This window comes from Choristoneura fumiferana, chromosome 27 (assembly GCF_025370935.1).
Source record: "Choristoneura fumiferana chromosome 27, NRCan_CFum_1, whole genome shotgun sequence".
Taxonomy (NCBI): Eukaryota; Metazoa; Arthropoda; class Insecta; order Lepidoptera; family Tortricidae; genus Choristoneura; species Choristoneura fumiferana.
The window spans coordinates 7,409,665-7,426,177 of NC_133498.1; the positions used below are offsets into that span (position 1 = coordinate 7,409,665).

At 37.5% G+C, this 16,513-nt stretch overlaps 1 protein-coding gene across 2 annotated transcripts; it reads left to right on the forward strand.

Annotated features, from left to right (window-relative positions):
- Positions 1 to 27: 27 nt before the first annotated feature.
- Positions 28 to 16,027, forward strand: LOC141443627 (putative ATP-dependent RNA helicase TDRD12). 2 transcript variants are annotated; one of them, XM_074108967.1, is made up of 3 exons: positions 28 to 510; positions 1,467 to 2,176; positions 8,720 to 16,027. In XM_074108967.1, exons 1-3 carry the CDS (start codon positions 239 to 241, stop codon positions 13,096 to 13,098), a joined length of 5,361 nt encoding a protein of 1,786 aa, XP_073965068.1. In that variant the 5' UTR covers positions 28 to 238; the 3' UTR covers positions 13,099 to 16,027. The 2 variants fall into 2 exon arrangements, with proteins under 2 accessions (XP_073965068.1, XP_073965070.1); XM_074108969.1 differs by lacking the exons at positions 28 to 510; positions 1,467 to 2,176 and adding an exon at positions 4,840 to 6,522.
- The last annotated feature ends 486 nt before the right edge of the window (positions 16,028 to 16,513 follow it).

The following is a 16,513-nucleotide window of genomic DNA, read 5'->3' on the forward strand; positions in this document are numbered from 1 at the left end:
AAGAGAGACAACTCTATTCTATTTTTTTTCATGTGGCATTGCCGTGAATGCCGGTCGTGTGATATCGTTATCTGTGGTTTGTTTTTTTTCCTGTGTTTTTTTTCATTTCACCGGCTCTCGCGGGGTTTCGTAGAAAGAATTTTCAAGTTTTTTTGTCACCTCTCAAGTTCCTGCTTCTTCAGCTAAATGTATTAGGCATACTTAGTACTAAGTGTTCCAAAACTGCGCTGTACCGACCATGGAACCTGATTGGTACCATGTGGAGATTCTCCATTATCTCAACCCTCATTTAATTTGGGTAAAAGTACGTGACCGGTCGCCTACCGGGTTTTCTTTGGAACAGATTGGTGTGTATGGTGTTTTACCGTTAGATGTGGTTCCTGATATCGACTCAGAGTCTGTGATCACGAGCCGATGCGATACTTGGCAACCGGCGGCAACATTGGTTATGAAGAAAGTCCTTCTTGAGGCGACGGAATGTCGATTTTTGCCAACCCACATAGATCGAAGGTAAAAACCTAATCACGCACACAACTGTTTCTTATCACTCTGATAAATAAACATTGGAATAGTACATTTTCATAGCAATTTCATAGTAAATAATTACATTGAATTTATCTAATAATGCAAATCACTTGAGTTAGTAAACTTTTAGATTGATAACATCAGACACCCTGATATGGGATAGATTTGATTTCTGTGTAGGTATTAATTATATTTCCTAACCTAACCAACAGCAAAAAATAAACTAGGGTCCCAACTAGGGTTGCCAGATGGCCCGGACATCTGGGATTGTCCCGGAATTACGTGTCTTGTCCCGTGTCCAAGAATTACACTTCAATGTCGCGGATTTCGACTATGAGAGCAGATTGCCTTCCATATTAAAAATTGAAGCTGCGGTTAACATTGCCGGCCTTTATTCAGAATGCACATGCCTGGGAACTGTTTTTGATGTCCTTCCAAAAGACTTGCCAAATGACGAAATCTGGGCTCACTTTTTTAAAACTACCAATTGTAATGATTTTCTCAATTTGAAGAAAATAGTTGGTTTGGTGCTCGTATTGATATTTAACTACCGACCCAATTTGTAATAAACTATTTAAAATCATTTGTTCCGTATTTGTCATGTTCCAAATTCGACATACTCCAGATTTGTCATTTATAGTTTGTAGTCTAGCCCTCCGGTAGCTTCACCACTGTTTCCAAATAACATGTTCTTTTTGTTTGTTTGGATGCTGAAAGGCCAATCAACTTTTTTACCCACATTAATCTGTCCGCAACATTTTTCAAACAATTTTGGTAATGCAGGAGACGTCTAAAGTGTCGGTAAAATAGTGGAATGGCCCTGAAATCAACCTCCCTGTTTTAAACCAATGTAAATTATCTGTTTAGCAAAGACACTTAATTAATGGACTTTGAATATGTTAATTATTATGTTGATTATTAACTTTACTAATATTCTTCAGGTCTTCAATCTTTGATTCCAACATACACAAGTATGGTGAAATTTTGATAAGAAAAGCTGATGGAAAGTTCCGGAAGCTCTCAGACTATCTAAAAAGGTCTAGTTTCGCTATTTATGATGAAGCAGCTTTCCACCAAGAACTAAGTGGGGGCCTTATTTCAAAGAGACTATCAAAAAACACACTCGATGAAGTGATCAAAATAATTACTGCAGCTATAGACGATAACGCCTCAGAAGTGGCACTTCAAAAACAAACTACAGTGTACCAAGCTGCTAAAAAGCTGGAAGCTCTTACTTCCGATAACTTGGACAGGCATAACCGTAACTTTAAAAAGTTAATCACAGGAGAAGATTTAATGAAAGTATTAGACAAAAAATTCAAAGATCTGGAGCTATGTAAAGATTTAGAAGAAGAATCTGTTGGTAGGGCAACATTGAGTTCAAAAATGAGGGATAACAGACAGATGTTTGATAAAGTGGAAGTTAATGTCAGAAATGCTAGCTACATTCCAGAAATTGATAGAGCTGATACAAAAGCCATCAAAAGGTATGATGACTTTGAGGAGCCTGTGAGAGATGAAGATAATCCTAGCAAACTTGACACAGATGAATCAATGGAAATGCCTGTCGTCTACCATGACATTCCAAGTTCAGTGAACCAAGGTGAAGCTGTATATCATGCAAGGAGAAAGAATGTTAATCAGAAAAAGAGTGAGTGTTCGTTTTTAATGAACTAAAATCTTTTATTCTGCAAAATGGTTGAGTCCTCTTGATCACATAGTAACAAGGTTAGAGGCAGCCGAAGGCGTGGGCGACATAGGCGTAGGACAGCGGTTCTTAACTTCTTGAGCTGGTGACCCAAACAAAATATTAAATATATTTTAAGCCTCCAATCATAAAAGTCCCAATATTCCACCTGTCAAGAAACTCATTGTGTGAAACCCATTTTTTTTCCTATCCTATCTAATTTGCTTTCCCCATAAATTTTCTCTAAATATTAATGTGCTTCCAGCATTCTGTTTCTCTTATTATTTTGTTTACACATACAACACTAATATATAATAGTTTTACATATCCTGCAATTTGTAATACTTTTGCACCAATTTCACCTGTGCATTACCATCCAACCAATCTCTGAAACACACCATTTAACTTTCCATTCTTTATTTTAATCCTTTAAAAGTCGATTTTGAATAAACAATAAATGTATTATTGTTATTATTATTATTAAGCCTCTTTTTCTTTTCTGATACAAATACATCATCATCATTGAAGTCAAAGTCAAAGTTAAAATATCTTTATTCAATTTAGGCTATAACAAGCACTTATGAATGTCAAAAAAATGTACCACCAGTTTGGAAAAACCTCTGTTGAGAAGTATCCAGCAAGAAACTCAACAAGGTATATTTTTTTAAACAGATTTATAATATTATTAAATGATATGTAAACATCACAAGTATTTAAGAGTCAACCCCGCGCGACCTCTCTGAGATAGATCGCGTGCAACCGCGATTTGTTCGTAGGCGTTATGTGACAACAACGCGTTTTCGCGCGCAGCGCCGCGAAATACGGTACCGCTAAAGTTTTTCAGAAATGTCAAAACGATCGTTTGTTATGGAGTTTGTATTGAATACGTCATAGACTGACTGCTATGACAAGGCTATGACGTTACAATTTTCCACGTTCAAACTGATTCAATTTTATGTACTTAGGTACTTAGGTAATTCGTTTTTATTAACTTGAAAATCGCCAAAATTACGAAAAATGAGAAAATTCGGTTATTATGAGTATTTTCAAAGCTGCATTCCGATACAGTACAATGACTCTTTATTGTACTCCGGTCTGAGTGGAGAGCCTTGGGAGAGGCCTATACGAGTATGCCCAGCAGTGGACGTCTTTCGGGTGACATGATGATGGTTATGATGATGATTATCACAATAGTAAAGTTCACCTAAATTTTATTTTCTTAGGTACACTTTAATTTAACTATGGCCTATGAAATACACCTACATTTCTAAAAGTGTATTAGTAATTTCTTGCAATACCTATATCAAAATATTAAAAATTATTAAAAATTAAGCAAGATATATTTCTCAAAATGTAGACAAAACTGAAGATAACTTATAATACCTATACTCATTTAGGTAGGTATACACTAAAATATGGATCCATTTGCAGATATCGATTTTTTATTTGAAAACCAAAAACCTCATTAAAATTTGCTTCGTACAGTCGGATAAAACATTCAAAGGATATAACATTGCCTGGCGGGCAATTTTTTCAATCACAGGTGGACATTATATTGAGTAAAATTACCCACGTTTATAATTTTATAAAGCACTTACGTTTACAAACTTAAATTTTAATAAACACAAAATAAACATTGTACTTTACTCTGATAACTGTTATTTTTATATGTTTTATGTACAATAGAGAGTTATATAAACCCTTTATTGAACAAAAAATACTCATTCGTGACAATCGATTTTATAAGAAAATGGCCCTAAGGCAAAGTTGACGGTTTTTTGCCCAAAATTCAGAACCAACATAAAAAATACAACCGAATTGATAACCTCCTCCTTTTTTCTGAAGTCAGTTAAAATTACGTAGGCATATAAAATGGCGGCTTTCGTCAACATCAAAAAGAGAATCTTCTGTACTTTTATATTCTGTGAGTGTTTAGATACAAAATAATTTTATTTTTCCATATCACGGGCAGTTTCGGCATCAGGCTTCTAATAGACTCTCGTTAATAATCCCCTTTTTACAGCCCTTAATGCACAATGTACTTTTGTGTCAATATTAGTTCCAATTCCAAATATTACCCGCTATGATCCTGTTACAACAAGGCCATAGTCGGTAGGAAAATACAAACTGAAATATAGATGCACAGAAAAACCAGAAAAAGAGACCAGCATCCTCAGCATGACAGAGGTGTCAACTTCTAGATTTTTTCTCGCCTGCTTGCCTAAATATCAAAATTTTCCAGGCGTTACTTCCTGTCAAAGATCAGCAATTTGTATTCAATCAGTGTTCTATCAATGTCGTATGTATACAAACACCTCTATATTATGTTTGAGTTTTCTAATAATTTTATCATATTTATGAGTTAAACGCTAATAACCAATAACAAATTATAACAACAACAGTGTGTATATGACACTAAAAACACCGATTGAATACAGAACTAGGCCACGTATGTCCCTTATTTTTAATAGGAAGTACCACCTACAAAACTTTGATATTTAGGCAAGTAGTAGATCAATGTATGGTTAATTCTTAGAAATAAAGTTAGAGGTGTCACTACTTCAAAACCAAATAAAAGAAATGTGTCTTTTTATTTGGTATTTTTTTTTAATTAATATGATAACTAGTATTAGTTTTTTGAGTCGCGATGTAAATCTATATAAAGAACAACTTTAAAATTTGAAACAAATCGCTTGATTACATACTGATAATAAATACATTAAAAAAAACAAAAGTCAAGAACTGACACAAGTAGGATATTCATACTCAACATAAATATTCTTGGAGATACGAGTACTCGCAGAAAAAACTGTGCCCATTTGATAAAAGGGACGGCTTACTAGAAAAACCAAACTATGAACTGAACTGTTACCTAACGACTAAATGCAATCAGTTTGTCTGAATTAATAAATTATTCACTATTTTAATTGTACTTTAGATTTATAAAACTGGAGTTCCAAGAGTGGAGAAATTACGTATAAAGAAAGAAAGAAGGATATTTTATTAACACTAATACAAAAAGCACAAAGTGCAGTATTTGAACCTGTAAGTGAGAACTTTTTCTACTATTATAACGCATGTGGGCAATGTTGTCTAAATAACTTTGCCCGTTATAAAATTCAATCAATAAGTTACTTTGCCCAACGATTAATAAAGTAAATATTTGTTTTATATAAGTCATGTTATTTAGTGGGTGTCTCAAAATAATGTAGGTACTTACTGTACTAAAATAGTGCTTGTGTAGTGTAGATGTATCATCATCTGGTTGAGAGACCTCAGTGCGTTTTTTTTACTGTAGAACATATGTTAATCCAGGGTATTTATTACCTGTATGGCAAATTTCATGCAAATCCGTTCAGTAGTTTCTACGTGAAAGAGTAACAAACATCCATCCATCGCCATACTTAAAAAAATGTTTAGAATTTTTTTTATAGAGAATTTTATGTAGATTACTTATGTTTTGTGGTGGATGACAAGTATCCATCGTAATCGATTTTTCACCAATTTCACAACGACGGTGCAGGTCCAAACACTCGGTCGCGGACTGCGAGTGTGGAGTCATATGCACGTTCGCGTCGCGTTCGCGCTTCGCGCTCCCTTTGACGCGGGACAAAAAACCGACCAAAATTGGAGAACAAAGCGCGAAACCGCGAAGAATATGCGAAACGGCTCTACACTTAGCGTTCGCGCCCCTTCGCAGCCATTGCGCGCGATCCGCGGGCTAAGTGTGGAACGGGCTTTACAACTATGCCAAAATTGACTTATACGCGAGTTTTTCCCCGGAGAGGCAGTTTTTGGTCTTCGTTGGGTATATACTCGTACCGTACTATGACACGTATTAAGTTTGAACACATGTCCTATATTCCTACTATGGTAGTTATCAGTTTATAAGTAATAGACAAAATATGGAGCCAATAAAACTATTTAGACTACTTACCAATTTTTCTACCCTTACCTAATTCTTGTAATAAACAACAAACTTACTTTACAACTTCTGACATCTTCTGACATCTTGTCTGTCATTGTACGAATACTGAGTGCTTCTTGTTTTTTTGTGCGTTATTTAATTTATTTTCCGGTGTTGACTATCCTAAAACACCTTAAATACCCAAAATACAGTGATAACGTAATTTAATAATAATTTCCTTACTCATACATTGAGTGTTATGAAAGAAGTGTAAATGTAAAAGTTTTTTTTCGTAAATGAATTTTGTGGAGAAAAGCGACGCAGGTCAATCAGGCAGAGCACCTAAGCGCTCACTGTTTCTCTGCGTTGAAGTGACAGAGAAGCAATATGTCGTCGGCGTGGCGTAAGTCTTTGCTCATCACAAATTTGCAAATAAAATAAATGCAAAGAAATTACGATTTAGATTTAAGAAATAACACAACAGATATTATTATTACGTTTTGTTTGTAAATCAGACTTAGTAATTTGATTATAATGTCTTTATAAATAACGGAGTATTTTTGGTTTCTAAATCAAAGTAAGAGCTCACTTTGGCAATAAAATCTATCGAGCCAAATGAGTTTAATCGTGTTTTGAAAGCAACGACTAACTCAGGAATACGATCAAGATTATCGTAATATTTTTTTTATTGCCACGAAATACACCAATTTTATACCACGTCTCTTTAAAAATAGCAGTGATTGGCGTTGGTCGGCTCTTAACACAACTTTATTTTTAACACAGTAGGTTCGCTATTTGAAGGCAATCATCAGGCCTATGCGTCTGTTCTGTTCCATACAAAACACATTTTAATTAAATATCTACTTTTTTTATTCAGTCTTCAGCATCTGTGCGCTTGTTGGCAGCGGCCTCCCCCAACAGTCTCTAATCCTAGCGAGAGTGCATGCAGCTACTCTAGCCCATGTTCTGCCAGCCACTCCGGCTATTTCATCTTCCCAGCGACAAAATTGCCTACCCTTATTCCTTTTCTCATCTTTTGGGTACCATGTGGTTACAAGTTTACTCTATTTATCTGGGCCTCGCATGACCTGGCAGGCCCAATTCCATTTAGCTTTTTTAATTTTATGACTCGCATCGATCAGTCCTGTTGTGGTTCACAATTCTTCATATCTCATTTCAACGAGAATAAATGTCATAGGTATAATTTATTATATGACATGTCCAGTAAAAGATAATGAATTGCATAACAGGATAGAACATTTGTGCTACTGATAATGTTATATTGACATTCCATACATCTTGCAAAGAAACCCTAACGAAATTGATAATGAAAAAGTTCCACCCTGATATAAGATAGTTTCCTCCAATGTAGCTTTTCAGGATTTCGAGTTTCCATACTTCATCCGCCATTTCACCCCTCTTAAGTGTAGATTTTCTTAAATAAATGATGAATAATGCAAATTTTTTGGTACTTGAATTTGAATTTGATCAAAATTTAACCCCCTTTTTCTGATTAAAATTTTAAAAGCTGTAGCTTCAGTTTCATAGAACTTTTTTTTCAACCCTTAAACTTAAACCTTAAAGGGTTGAATTTCCAAAAATTCTTCATGCTCGCCTACGCCTACCCAATCAAGAAAGCTAGGCATATATTTTTTTTTATTCGACTACAACTACTTTAAACCAGCAAGCGGGTCTCCTGATGGTAAGAGATCACCACCGCCCATAAACATCTGCAACACCAGGGGTATAGCAGATGCGTTGCCAACCTAGAGGCCTAAGATGGGATACCTCAAGTGCCAGTTATTTCACCGGCTGTCTAATAATAATTGTATGCTTCTTGGCTTAATAGCTTGGGCTGTGCATTGGTTTGTCGGAAGTCAGTCTGTCAGTCTTTCTCTTAACTTCTACTTTTGTATCATGAAGGTAAAACTTAATATTTGTTCAGTAGTTTTTATTTTTCAACCACACTTCATCCGTTAATTCACTTATTTTGAGGTTAAAGTTCCTAAAAACCTGTCCTGAGTGCTTGTTTACTTGATGAATGGAAGCCTAGCGCAAAGTGTTAGTTGTTCATTTGACATCATCATCATATCAGTCATAAATAGGACGTCCACTGTTGGACATAGGCCTCCCCCATAGACCTCCAGTTGCCTCAGTTGGAAGCGGCTTGCGTCCACCGTGAAACCACGACCTTAACCGATTCATCCGTCAGTCTCGTTGGTGGACGTCCTACGCTGCAGTTGCCAATCCGCGGCCTCCACCCGAGAACCTTTCGGCCCCAGCGACCATCTGTTCTGCGTGCTATATGGCCTGCCCATTGCCACTTCAACAAGCTGATTTGCTTGGCTATGCCAGTGACCCTTGTTCTTTTACGTATCTTCTAATTTCTGATTCGATCCCGTAGAGAAACCCCAAACATAGCTCTCTCCATAGCTCGCTGAGCAACTCTGAGCCTATTTATAAGACCTGCAGTGAAGCACCACGTCTCTTATCCATTAATCCATACGTCATCACTGGCAACATACATTGGTTAAAGACTCGTCTTAAGGCACTGAGACATTTAACATATTATCTAATAAAATATACCTTTTGATTTTCAGAATCTTCAAAGTACAAGTTGCCCGTCTATGACTCATTAACACAAAAATGTGTTGCCTACAGTCCGCCAGGCGTAAACAGAATGAAGTTATCTTACAAAGTGGTCCCACTAGTACAGGAACCAGTTGAAATACCAAAAATAGACACAGAAGATGAAGTACTTGAGACCAAGGATGACATGTTTGGAGAAGTAGATTCGGATGTTAATATACACATTACAAACCAAGAGGTTTTGAAGAAATACGTGAATAACAAAGAAAATGGTAAACTTGAAGATGTGCAGATGCCAGAGCCCAGTGTTGCTGCTAAAGAACCAATTAAAATTGATTTAACAACGAAAGTAGATGACTCTTCAAGTGAGAGTCATAGCTTGCTCAAAAAATACAAGATGTTACAAAAAAAATTGAGGATTTGTAATGAAAGAAAGAGACAAGACAGTGCCAGTTCAGCTTCAAATACCACAGCAAAGGACACATTGAGCAGTGATGGTAAGAAAGAAGACTCTGATGACGATGTAAGTGAAATCGTTAAACAATACAAGGAAAATAATGTGGCTACTGTAATTACTCCAAAAAACGATGCTAACAAACATTTAGTTAATAAAACGAACAATGTTAATCCCTTTAAAAATGTAGATCCGAATTTATCAGTGTTTGTAGATAAGTTAGTCAACCCTGTATTGATGGTGCATACTAAAAACAATGCTCGTATAGAGCCTAAATCAAATTTGAGCGACATACCCTTTAATTTGAACATTCATAATGCACTTAAAAACATGAAGGTGCAGCAACCAATGACCATGCAGTCTGTGTCGTGGTTTAGTATTCTTAGAGGGCTCAGTGTGATGCTGATAGGTCCAAAGGGTTGTGGTAAAACCATGGGCTACTTGCCTTCAGTGTGTCGACTTGTATCAGATGGTGATAATGATATAGTCAACAGTGTAGGACCAACATGTATCATAGTTTGTGCCACAGCTAAATCTGTATCAGAAATTGAATATAAAAGTAAAATGCTTCTCAGTCATAAAGAGAAAGTTTTCTCATGCTATGCGGGTATGGACTTACTTAATATAACAATGTCTTTGCTGAATGGTTGCGACCTCTTCATTTGCACGCCGTGTGTTCTGGTCAGGTTGTTAGTGCAAACGGATTTCGGTGTAGATTTGCGACGCCTCACCACCTTCGTGCTAGACGACTGTGAAAGAATGGACGAGGTATACCAAAACGAGATCAGAGTGATATTGGCTAAAGTCAAAGAGATGTTAAAAACTAGAGTGAACAAAGAAGTCAAAGTCCAATATGTTTTGGCTTCAAGAGTTTGGTGTGATTTCATGGAACCTCTTGCCAAAAGAGCTCCTAATACTGTCATCTGCATAGGGGCTTTTCAGGAATGTGTGCTTTACTCCAAAGCTAACACCACCGTTGATTTTGTGATGGCAGGAAACAAGAATACTAAAGCGCTTGAATTTATAAAGAACAATGATAGAAGCAAGAAAACTCTTGTTGTTTGTCGAAAGGATGAAGAAGTAGATGAATTGGAAAGAGTTCTGACGCAGCAGAAATACACAGTGTTCGCTTGTAATAGCGAAATGACTGTTGAAGACCTAAGGAGCTTAAACACGGCTTGGAATGACTACGCTGACCCACTGTCGGGCCCGATCCTTGTGTGTTGCGATGGAAACTTGAATCACATGAATATTACAGACGCGCATTATTTGCTCCACTATTCCATGCCAGAACTCTTCTCCATGTTCTGTAAACGTTTTTCTGCACTTAATGACCATTACCCGTCCATTTTCAAAACTGAAAACGAAAGCGTTTCTATCAAGATTATTCTAGAAGACAACAACGCAGAACAGCTGCCGAAAATATGCAATTTCGTGAAACGATGCACCAATGAATTCCCAAATATGTTGAATGCAGTTTGCCAGAAGATTTTGACTTGCAAAGACTCGGTGAAGGCTGCCGACCTCGTCCCTATCTGTGGGAACCTATTGGCTTTAGGAGAGTGCCCAGACTTTTGGTATTGCAGAGAGCGACACACTTTCTCAGAAACACATGATGAGCCAAAGGAGTGGATGCCCACAGATGGAACTATTACATTCAAGATACTGCACTACCAAACAGCAGTTTTGTACTCTGCTCGGTTGCTTTCCAATATCAAGAAAGGCGGAACCCGGAAATATTTACAAACATACAGCACGCTCTCTTTGAAGATGGGAATGTACTTTAGTCAGGATGCGAACAGGAAACTTCATGGCATTCCGAAAATCGGTGATGTCTGCGCCGTGTCAATCAAAGAGAATTTCTTTGTCAGATGTCAAGTGGTTGACATAATAAACAAATACAGAACAGGCAACCCCAACCACGTCTTAATCAAGCTGATCGATGAAGAGAAGCTGGAAACATCAAGAGATATATATCTCTACCATTTGCCAAAGGAACTGAAAGACATTGAAACATACGTAGTACAAGTAAGGTTAGCCGGTCTCGTGCCGAAAGACAAAGATATCACGTTCTCAGACCTTGCTAAATACCAACTCACGAAAGCTGTGGACATTAACGAGGATGTGTACATGCGTGGCAAAGTAGTAATGACTGTGGGCAATCAAATATTCGTAGACAACATCTACGTGTGCCAAGATTTGTCGTCGCTCAATGAAATAGTTGTGAAGAACAACTTTAAGGAGATGCTCGAGCCGCATTCTGTGCCTTTCCCTGATCACATAAAGATGACAAAGAGCAGCTTGCTTTTTGATGCCGAAGCAAGTACAGACAATACAGATTTTGAAGAATTAGAAGAGGTGAAACCGCTTAAAGAGGTCCCAAAAGCTCAATGGGCACATTTAAATCGCGAAGATCTGTCATTAGTCTATTTTACTTCTGCCATTGATCCAAGCTCGTTCTTCGTACGTTTAGCTAAATTTGAAGACACCATGGTAGGTCTCAATAAAGACATTGACAAATATCTTGAAGAAAAACCTGGTCCTTTGCTCAATGTCAAAGAAAATGACATAGTGCTAGCTAAGTTTCCAGATAACGAATGTTTTGAAAGAGCCAGAGTTGATTTAATTTCGGGAAATAAAGCTAAAATTTTCTTTGTCGACTATGGCGACTGGAGAGAAGTCCCTTTGAAGCATTTGATAGAGATCCCTGATAAATTCATCACCCGTTTGCCGTTCCAGGCCATAGAATGTCGATTGATAGGCGTTCGACCTGTGGGAGATAACTGGACAGACTTTAGTACAAACTGGCTATGTGACAGATGCGATAGGGAAATCCTGCAAGAACTTTACGTCAAACATTTCTCGTCAGACAAAGCAGATTACACAGGAGGTACCAAATACGCCGTCGTGCTTATAGATACTAATGACGAAGAAAACGTTGTCTATAATAACCTAATGATTAAGCTGAATCTAGCTGCTCCAATTGAAGATGAAATGAATATTCTTGATAATCTTGATTTTACGGAAGCAACTAAAAGTTCCAAGATTGAAGACGAGTGGAGTAATGTTGACGAAGAGACTCCTGTAACAAAAGATAATAAAAAGTCAAACCAGCTTCTCAGATCAGTACCATTAATGGCTGATGATGATTCAGATAGCGATAGGTGGAGTTTCAACATGCCACAGGAAATCATGAATGCTTTTAAGGGTGCACCTACAAATGATTATAAAACAAAGCCTGAATCAAAATCCGCCAATTCTAAATCAGCTGATGTTAAACCTACAGACTCGAATAAGATCATAATAAAAACAACAAAGCCCAAATCAAAATCAGCTGATTCTCCCAACGACAAAGTTGAAAAAGTCAGTAATGAACCAATGTTGAGTGATTATGAAGTCATAGCTCCTCCCAAGATACAGGAATTAGACTCCGATGATTTATCATCCGCAGAGAGCCAAAACACGAAATCGGAGCTACTAAAAGAAGTGAGCCAAGGCAGGAAACCAAAAATACTATGGAAGCAAAATAAACTCGATGTAACTTTGAAGATCATGTTAATAGGAGTCGAAAAATATGAAATAAACTTTCTTGAAAGGGCGATCGATTTTTCAGCCAATGTTAATGATACTTCTTATAGCTTTAACTTCGAACTATACGGAGTGATAGATAAAAATAAGTGCAGTCATTCAAATAAAGGCCAGTATCTTCTAGTGAAACTTGTAAAGCTGGCTCAGCTAAATTGGCTCAGTTTGACGAGGAAAAGTTGCGTTGGGAAGTGGATAGTGTATGATGTAGACTCATTAGACATGTCTTCAGATGAAGAGGAAGTAGTAGTTAACAATATGGCGGAAATAATAAAGAGTTACAATAAAGACGATTCGGATAGTGACGATGAGTTTTGGGACGACGCCAATTATAGTTATGGTAGACGGTAAATGCTAAGAACTGGATTTTTGTAAACAAATTTCAAATTTCAAATACCATTTAAGAAATACCGCTCGAGTTAAATGTTTAGCCGCCATCAGACATTTCGGAGCGGCCAAGGTGATCAAAAATATCGAAACATGAACTCTATTATACCTAGTGCCATCCACGCAGACGCGTGTTTTTGAAAAAATTAGACATTAATGACATTGTAATAAGAACTACGGCACGCGTCATCGTGAATGACTCTACCTATACCTTAATAATAGTGCATTGCACAGAATGCGGCTCGAGCAACCTGTCACTATTGTACCGTTTTTGTCAAACTTAAAACCTAAAATTGCTAAAAGTGGCTCCGAAGCCGTAACGTTTCGTGTGCTCTGCTACCCCATTTGGGAGTACAGGCGTGATGTTTGTTTGTATGTGTGTGTATAATAACAGGATAATTATTTAGATAATTTTCAACCTTGCTTTTGAATGGTATTTGAAGTATCCTACCCACCGGACTCTTTTATAAAGGTTGCAGACAAGGTATTGACTTATACAATACATATTTTCGAGGTGTTTAGATCGCTCAAATGATAGACTGTCAGTTTGTTTGGCATAGCATGTCGAGCATACTTATTTTATGATGCTAGAAGTCTGATTTATTTTAGAGTAGCGAGTTTTTTTTATGTATATGCGTTAGGCCTGTCCACTGGAGCGAGGGGGTGCGAAGCGGAGCTGCGGGCTGTGCGGGTGACACTGTTTACCAGCACGGATAATACCGACCAGATATTTCGTGTACACGCTCATACAAACTGGTGTGAAACTGACAAGTTTCTATGGGCGTGTACACGAAATATCATGTCAGTATTTCCATGTCGGTATTGTACGGCCGGTAAATAGTGTCACCCGCTGTGTCAGAGGCCCTACTACGAAGTGCAAAATTCGACCTTCGTATCTTAACGTCCTACTGACGCTATTTTTATTTAATACGGGAGTGAGAGACGGAATGACACGAACTTCGATTTTCGAAATTCGTAATAGCCCCGCTGTCCATAGACAGAAAGGGAGAACGTGATGCAGAGCGGAGTTGCTGACTGTTTCTAACCGACTTCAAAAACGTAGGAGGTGCTATGTTCGACTGTATGTATTTTTTTACATTCGCGGAGCATCTCCGCTTGCGCTCCGCTTCCGGTTTTCTATGAATTTTTAACCTAATTACCAACTCCCTGTCCACCGAAGAAGAGCGGAGATTTTATGAAATTTTATTGGTGGATTTTTATCGCTCACTGCATGCTGCCTCCCTCCTTTCAGTGGACAGGCAGCCGACAAGTTCTTGAAATTTTGTATTCAAGTCAGTATGTGAACGTTGGATTTTTTTAGTTACCAGACTTACATTTGTATATGCGGTTACTATTAAAAATAAACAATTACCATGTTGCTATAATTGCTTAGACAATCGTTGAACATGGCTTAACAAGTGTTGAGTTCAAAGAATATAATCTTAGCCATGGCGAAAATAAGTATTATTGAGTAAAAGTATTATATTTCGTTAAAATTGAAAGACGATCTAAGTACTTAAAACTCAATTCGAATTTATTAATTGTACCATGAGCCTTTCGGTGAAGGAAAACAAACAATGTAAAGAAAGAAAGAAAATACATTTATTCTCAACACAAGACAACAATAATAAGTACAAATAGATAACACGAAGCTAAATGAACGCGAATGTAAAGCTGGGTTATGCACAAATGTGAAATGCACGAAGACGCGATTAATATTGATAATGCTGTCAAGAAAAAGGACTAAAGTAGCTGAAGAGGAATTTGAACCATTCTTCATCGTTCATCCTACTATCCTACTAATATTATAAATGTGAAAGTTTGTTAAGATGTTTGGATGTTTGTTACTCAATCATGCAATAACGGCTGAATGGATTTACATGAAACTTGGCGTACAGATAGACAAAGATCCGCATTGAGACATAAGATACTTGATATCCATCCAGGTAATGCGTTCCCGTGGGATAATATTTTAAGTTTAAACAAGAATAGAGGGCACTGTCCAAGAACGGTGGTACCGTACCTCGGCTCTCAAGATGACGTGTTAACTTCGTTTGCAATCAATAGATGGCGTTGTGCGAGAAAACGTTGTCCTTTCAAATTGTTACCGTAATTTTTTTTTCATCACACTTGCTCGTAAACAGTGTCGAAAGATGAAGGCTACCTTGGTTGCAACTCCCCAAATAAAACCCTCGACCTTAATGTGCTACTCATGAAACCCGTGGTTGGTAAATGAGTCATTGCGCGTACACATTTTCTTGTCATGAAGCCCAAGGTCGGTAAATGAGTCAGTGCCCGTACTAATGGCGCTGCGCGCGCTGCTGCAGGACAACATGCACACGCACGTTGCGGCGCATGCTGCGGGAGGAGGAGGGGGAGGGCGGCGCTACCAAGAGCGCAGCCTAAGGTATCGCCAATATTCGGAAGAATTATATTTTTTCTTTTAGAAATATAAAATTTTACTCGCAAATGTGATGAAAAACATTATATGTCGTACGGGCGGTACTAGAATTACGAACATCGACTCATTAAAGCCCTCAGTCTTCGACTTCGGGCTTCTAATAGACTCTCGTTCGTAATTCCTTATTTACCGCCCTTAAGACACAATGTACTATTTCAAGCCAAACTCTAAGACGTTTATTTATTGCATTGCCATGGTAACAAGAATTGTGTTAGTAAAAGGTTGTCGTTGTATATTTCAAAAATAGCACGGACGTAATTTACAACAGTTGAGTTAAGACGGCATGAAGCTATTTCTAATCGTCAGCTTTGATTTTAGTGATAAGATTTTCACTATGGCTCTGATCTTTCTCAATTAATGAGGATCAATGTTTTTAAGAATAAAATCCATGACATCTCTTGCTATTTATTTCATTTGTACTACGTACGAATTTTTCAACGCATGTGTACCCGCTATATAATATGTATTTGTCCATGTACTTTCTCAACCTCGTATCTACCCGAATCAGGCGCGGCTCACTCCGCGATTTTATCATAGTAAAAGAGGAGAAGTAGGTTCACTACAAACAAAAGTACATCGCGCGGCTTATATGTGTGCGCGCCGGTTGGCGCTGGTACGCACGCACCCGCCGCACGCATACACTGATAATTTAAGGAGGATTAAGTTTTCTTTAGTCAAGGCTGCGCTGCCGTCGGTGCCGTACGTTTTGATCTTACGGTCGCGTACTCGTACTTACGTATTTATTTTTATTAGGTATAGTTGTAAATTAGTAGTATATAAGTGTAGTGTAATAGTTTCGTGCAGGGAACCATGAAAAAATAATAGATATCTACCTACTTATAAACAATAATAATAATATCATGGGACACTTGACACCAATTGACCTAGTCCCAAACTAAGCAAAGCTTGTACTATGGA

Coding starts and splice junctions, on each gene's coding strand:
- LOC141443627 (XM_074108967.1), top strand. CDS start 239: ATGGAACCTGATTGGTACCATGTGGAGATTCTCCATTATCTCAACCCT. Junction 511..1,466: donor CCAACCCACATAGATCGAAG/GTAAAAACCTAA, acceptor AATATTCTTCAG/GTCTTCAATCTTTGATTCCA. Junction 2,177..8,719: donor GAATGTTAATCAGAAAAAGA/GTGAGTGTTCGT, acceptor TTTGATTTTCAG/AATCTTCAAAGTACAAGTTG.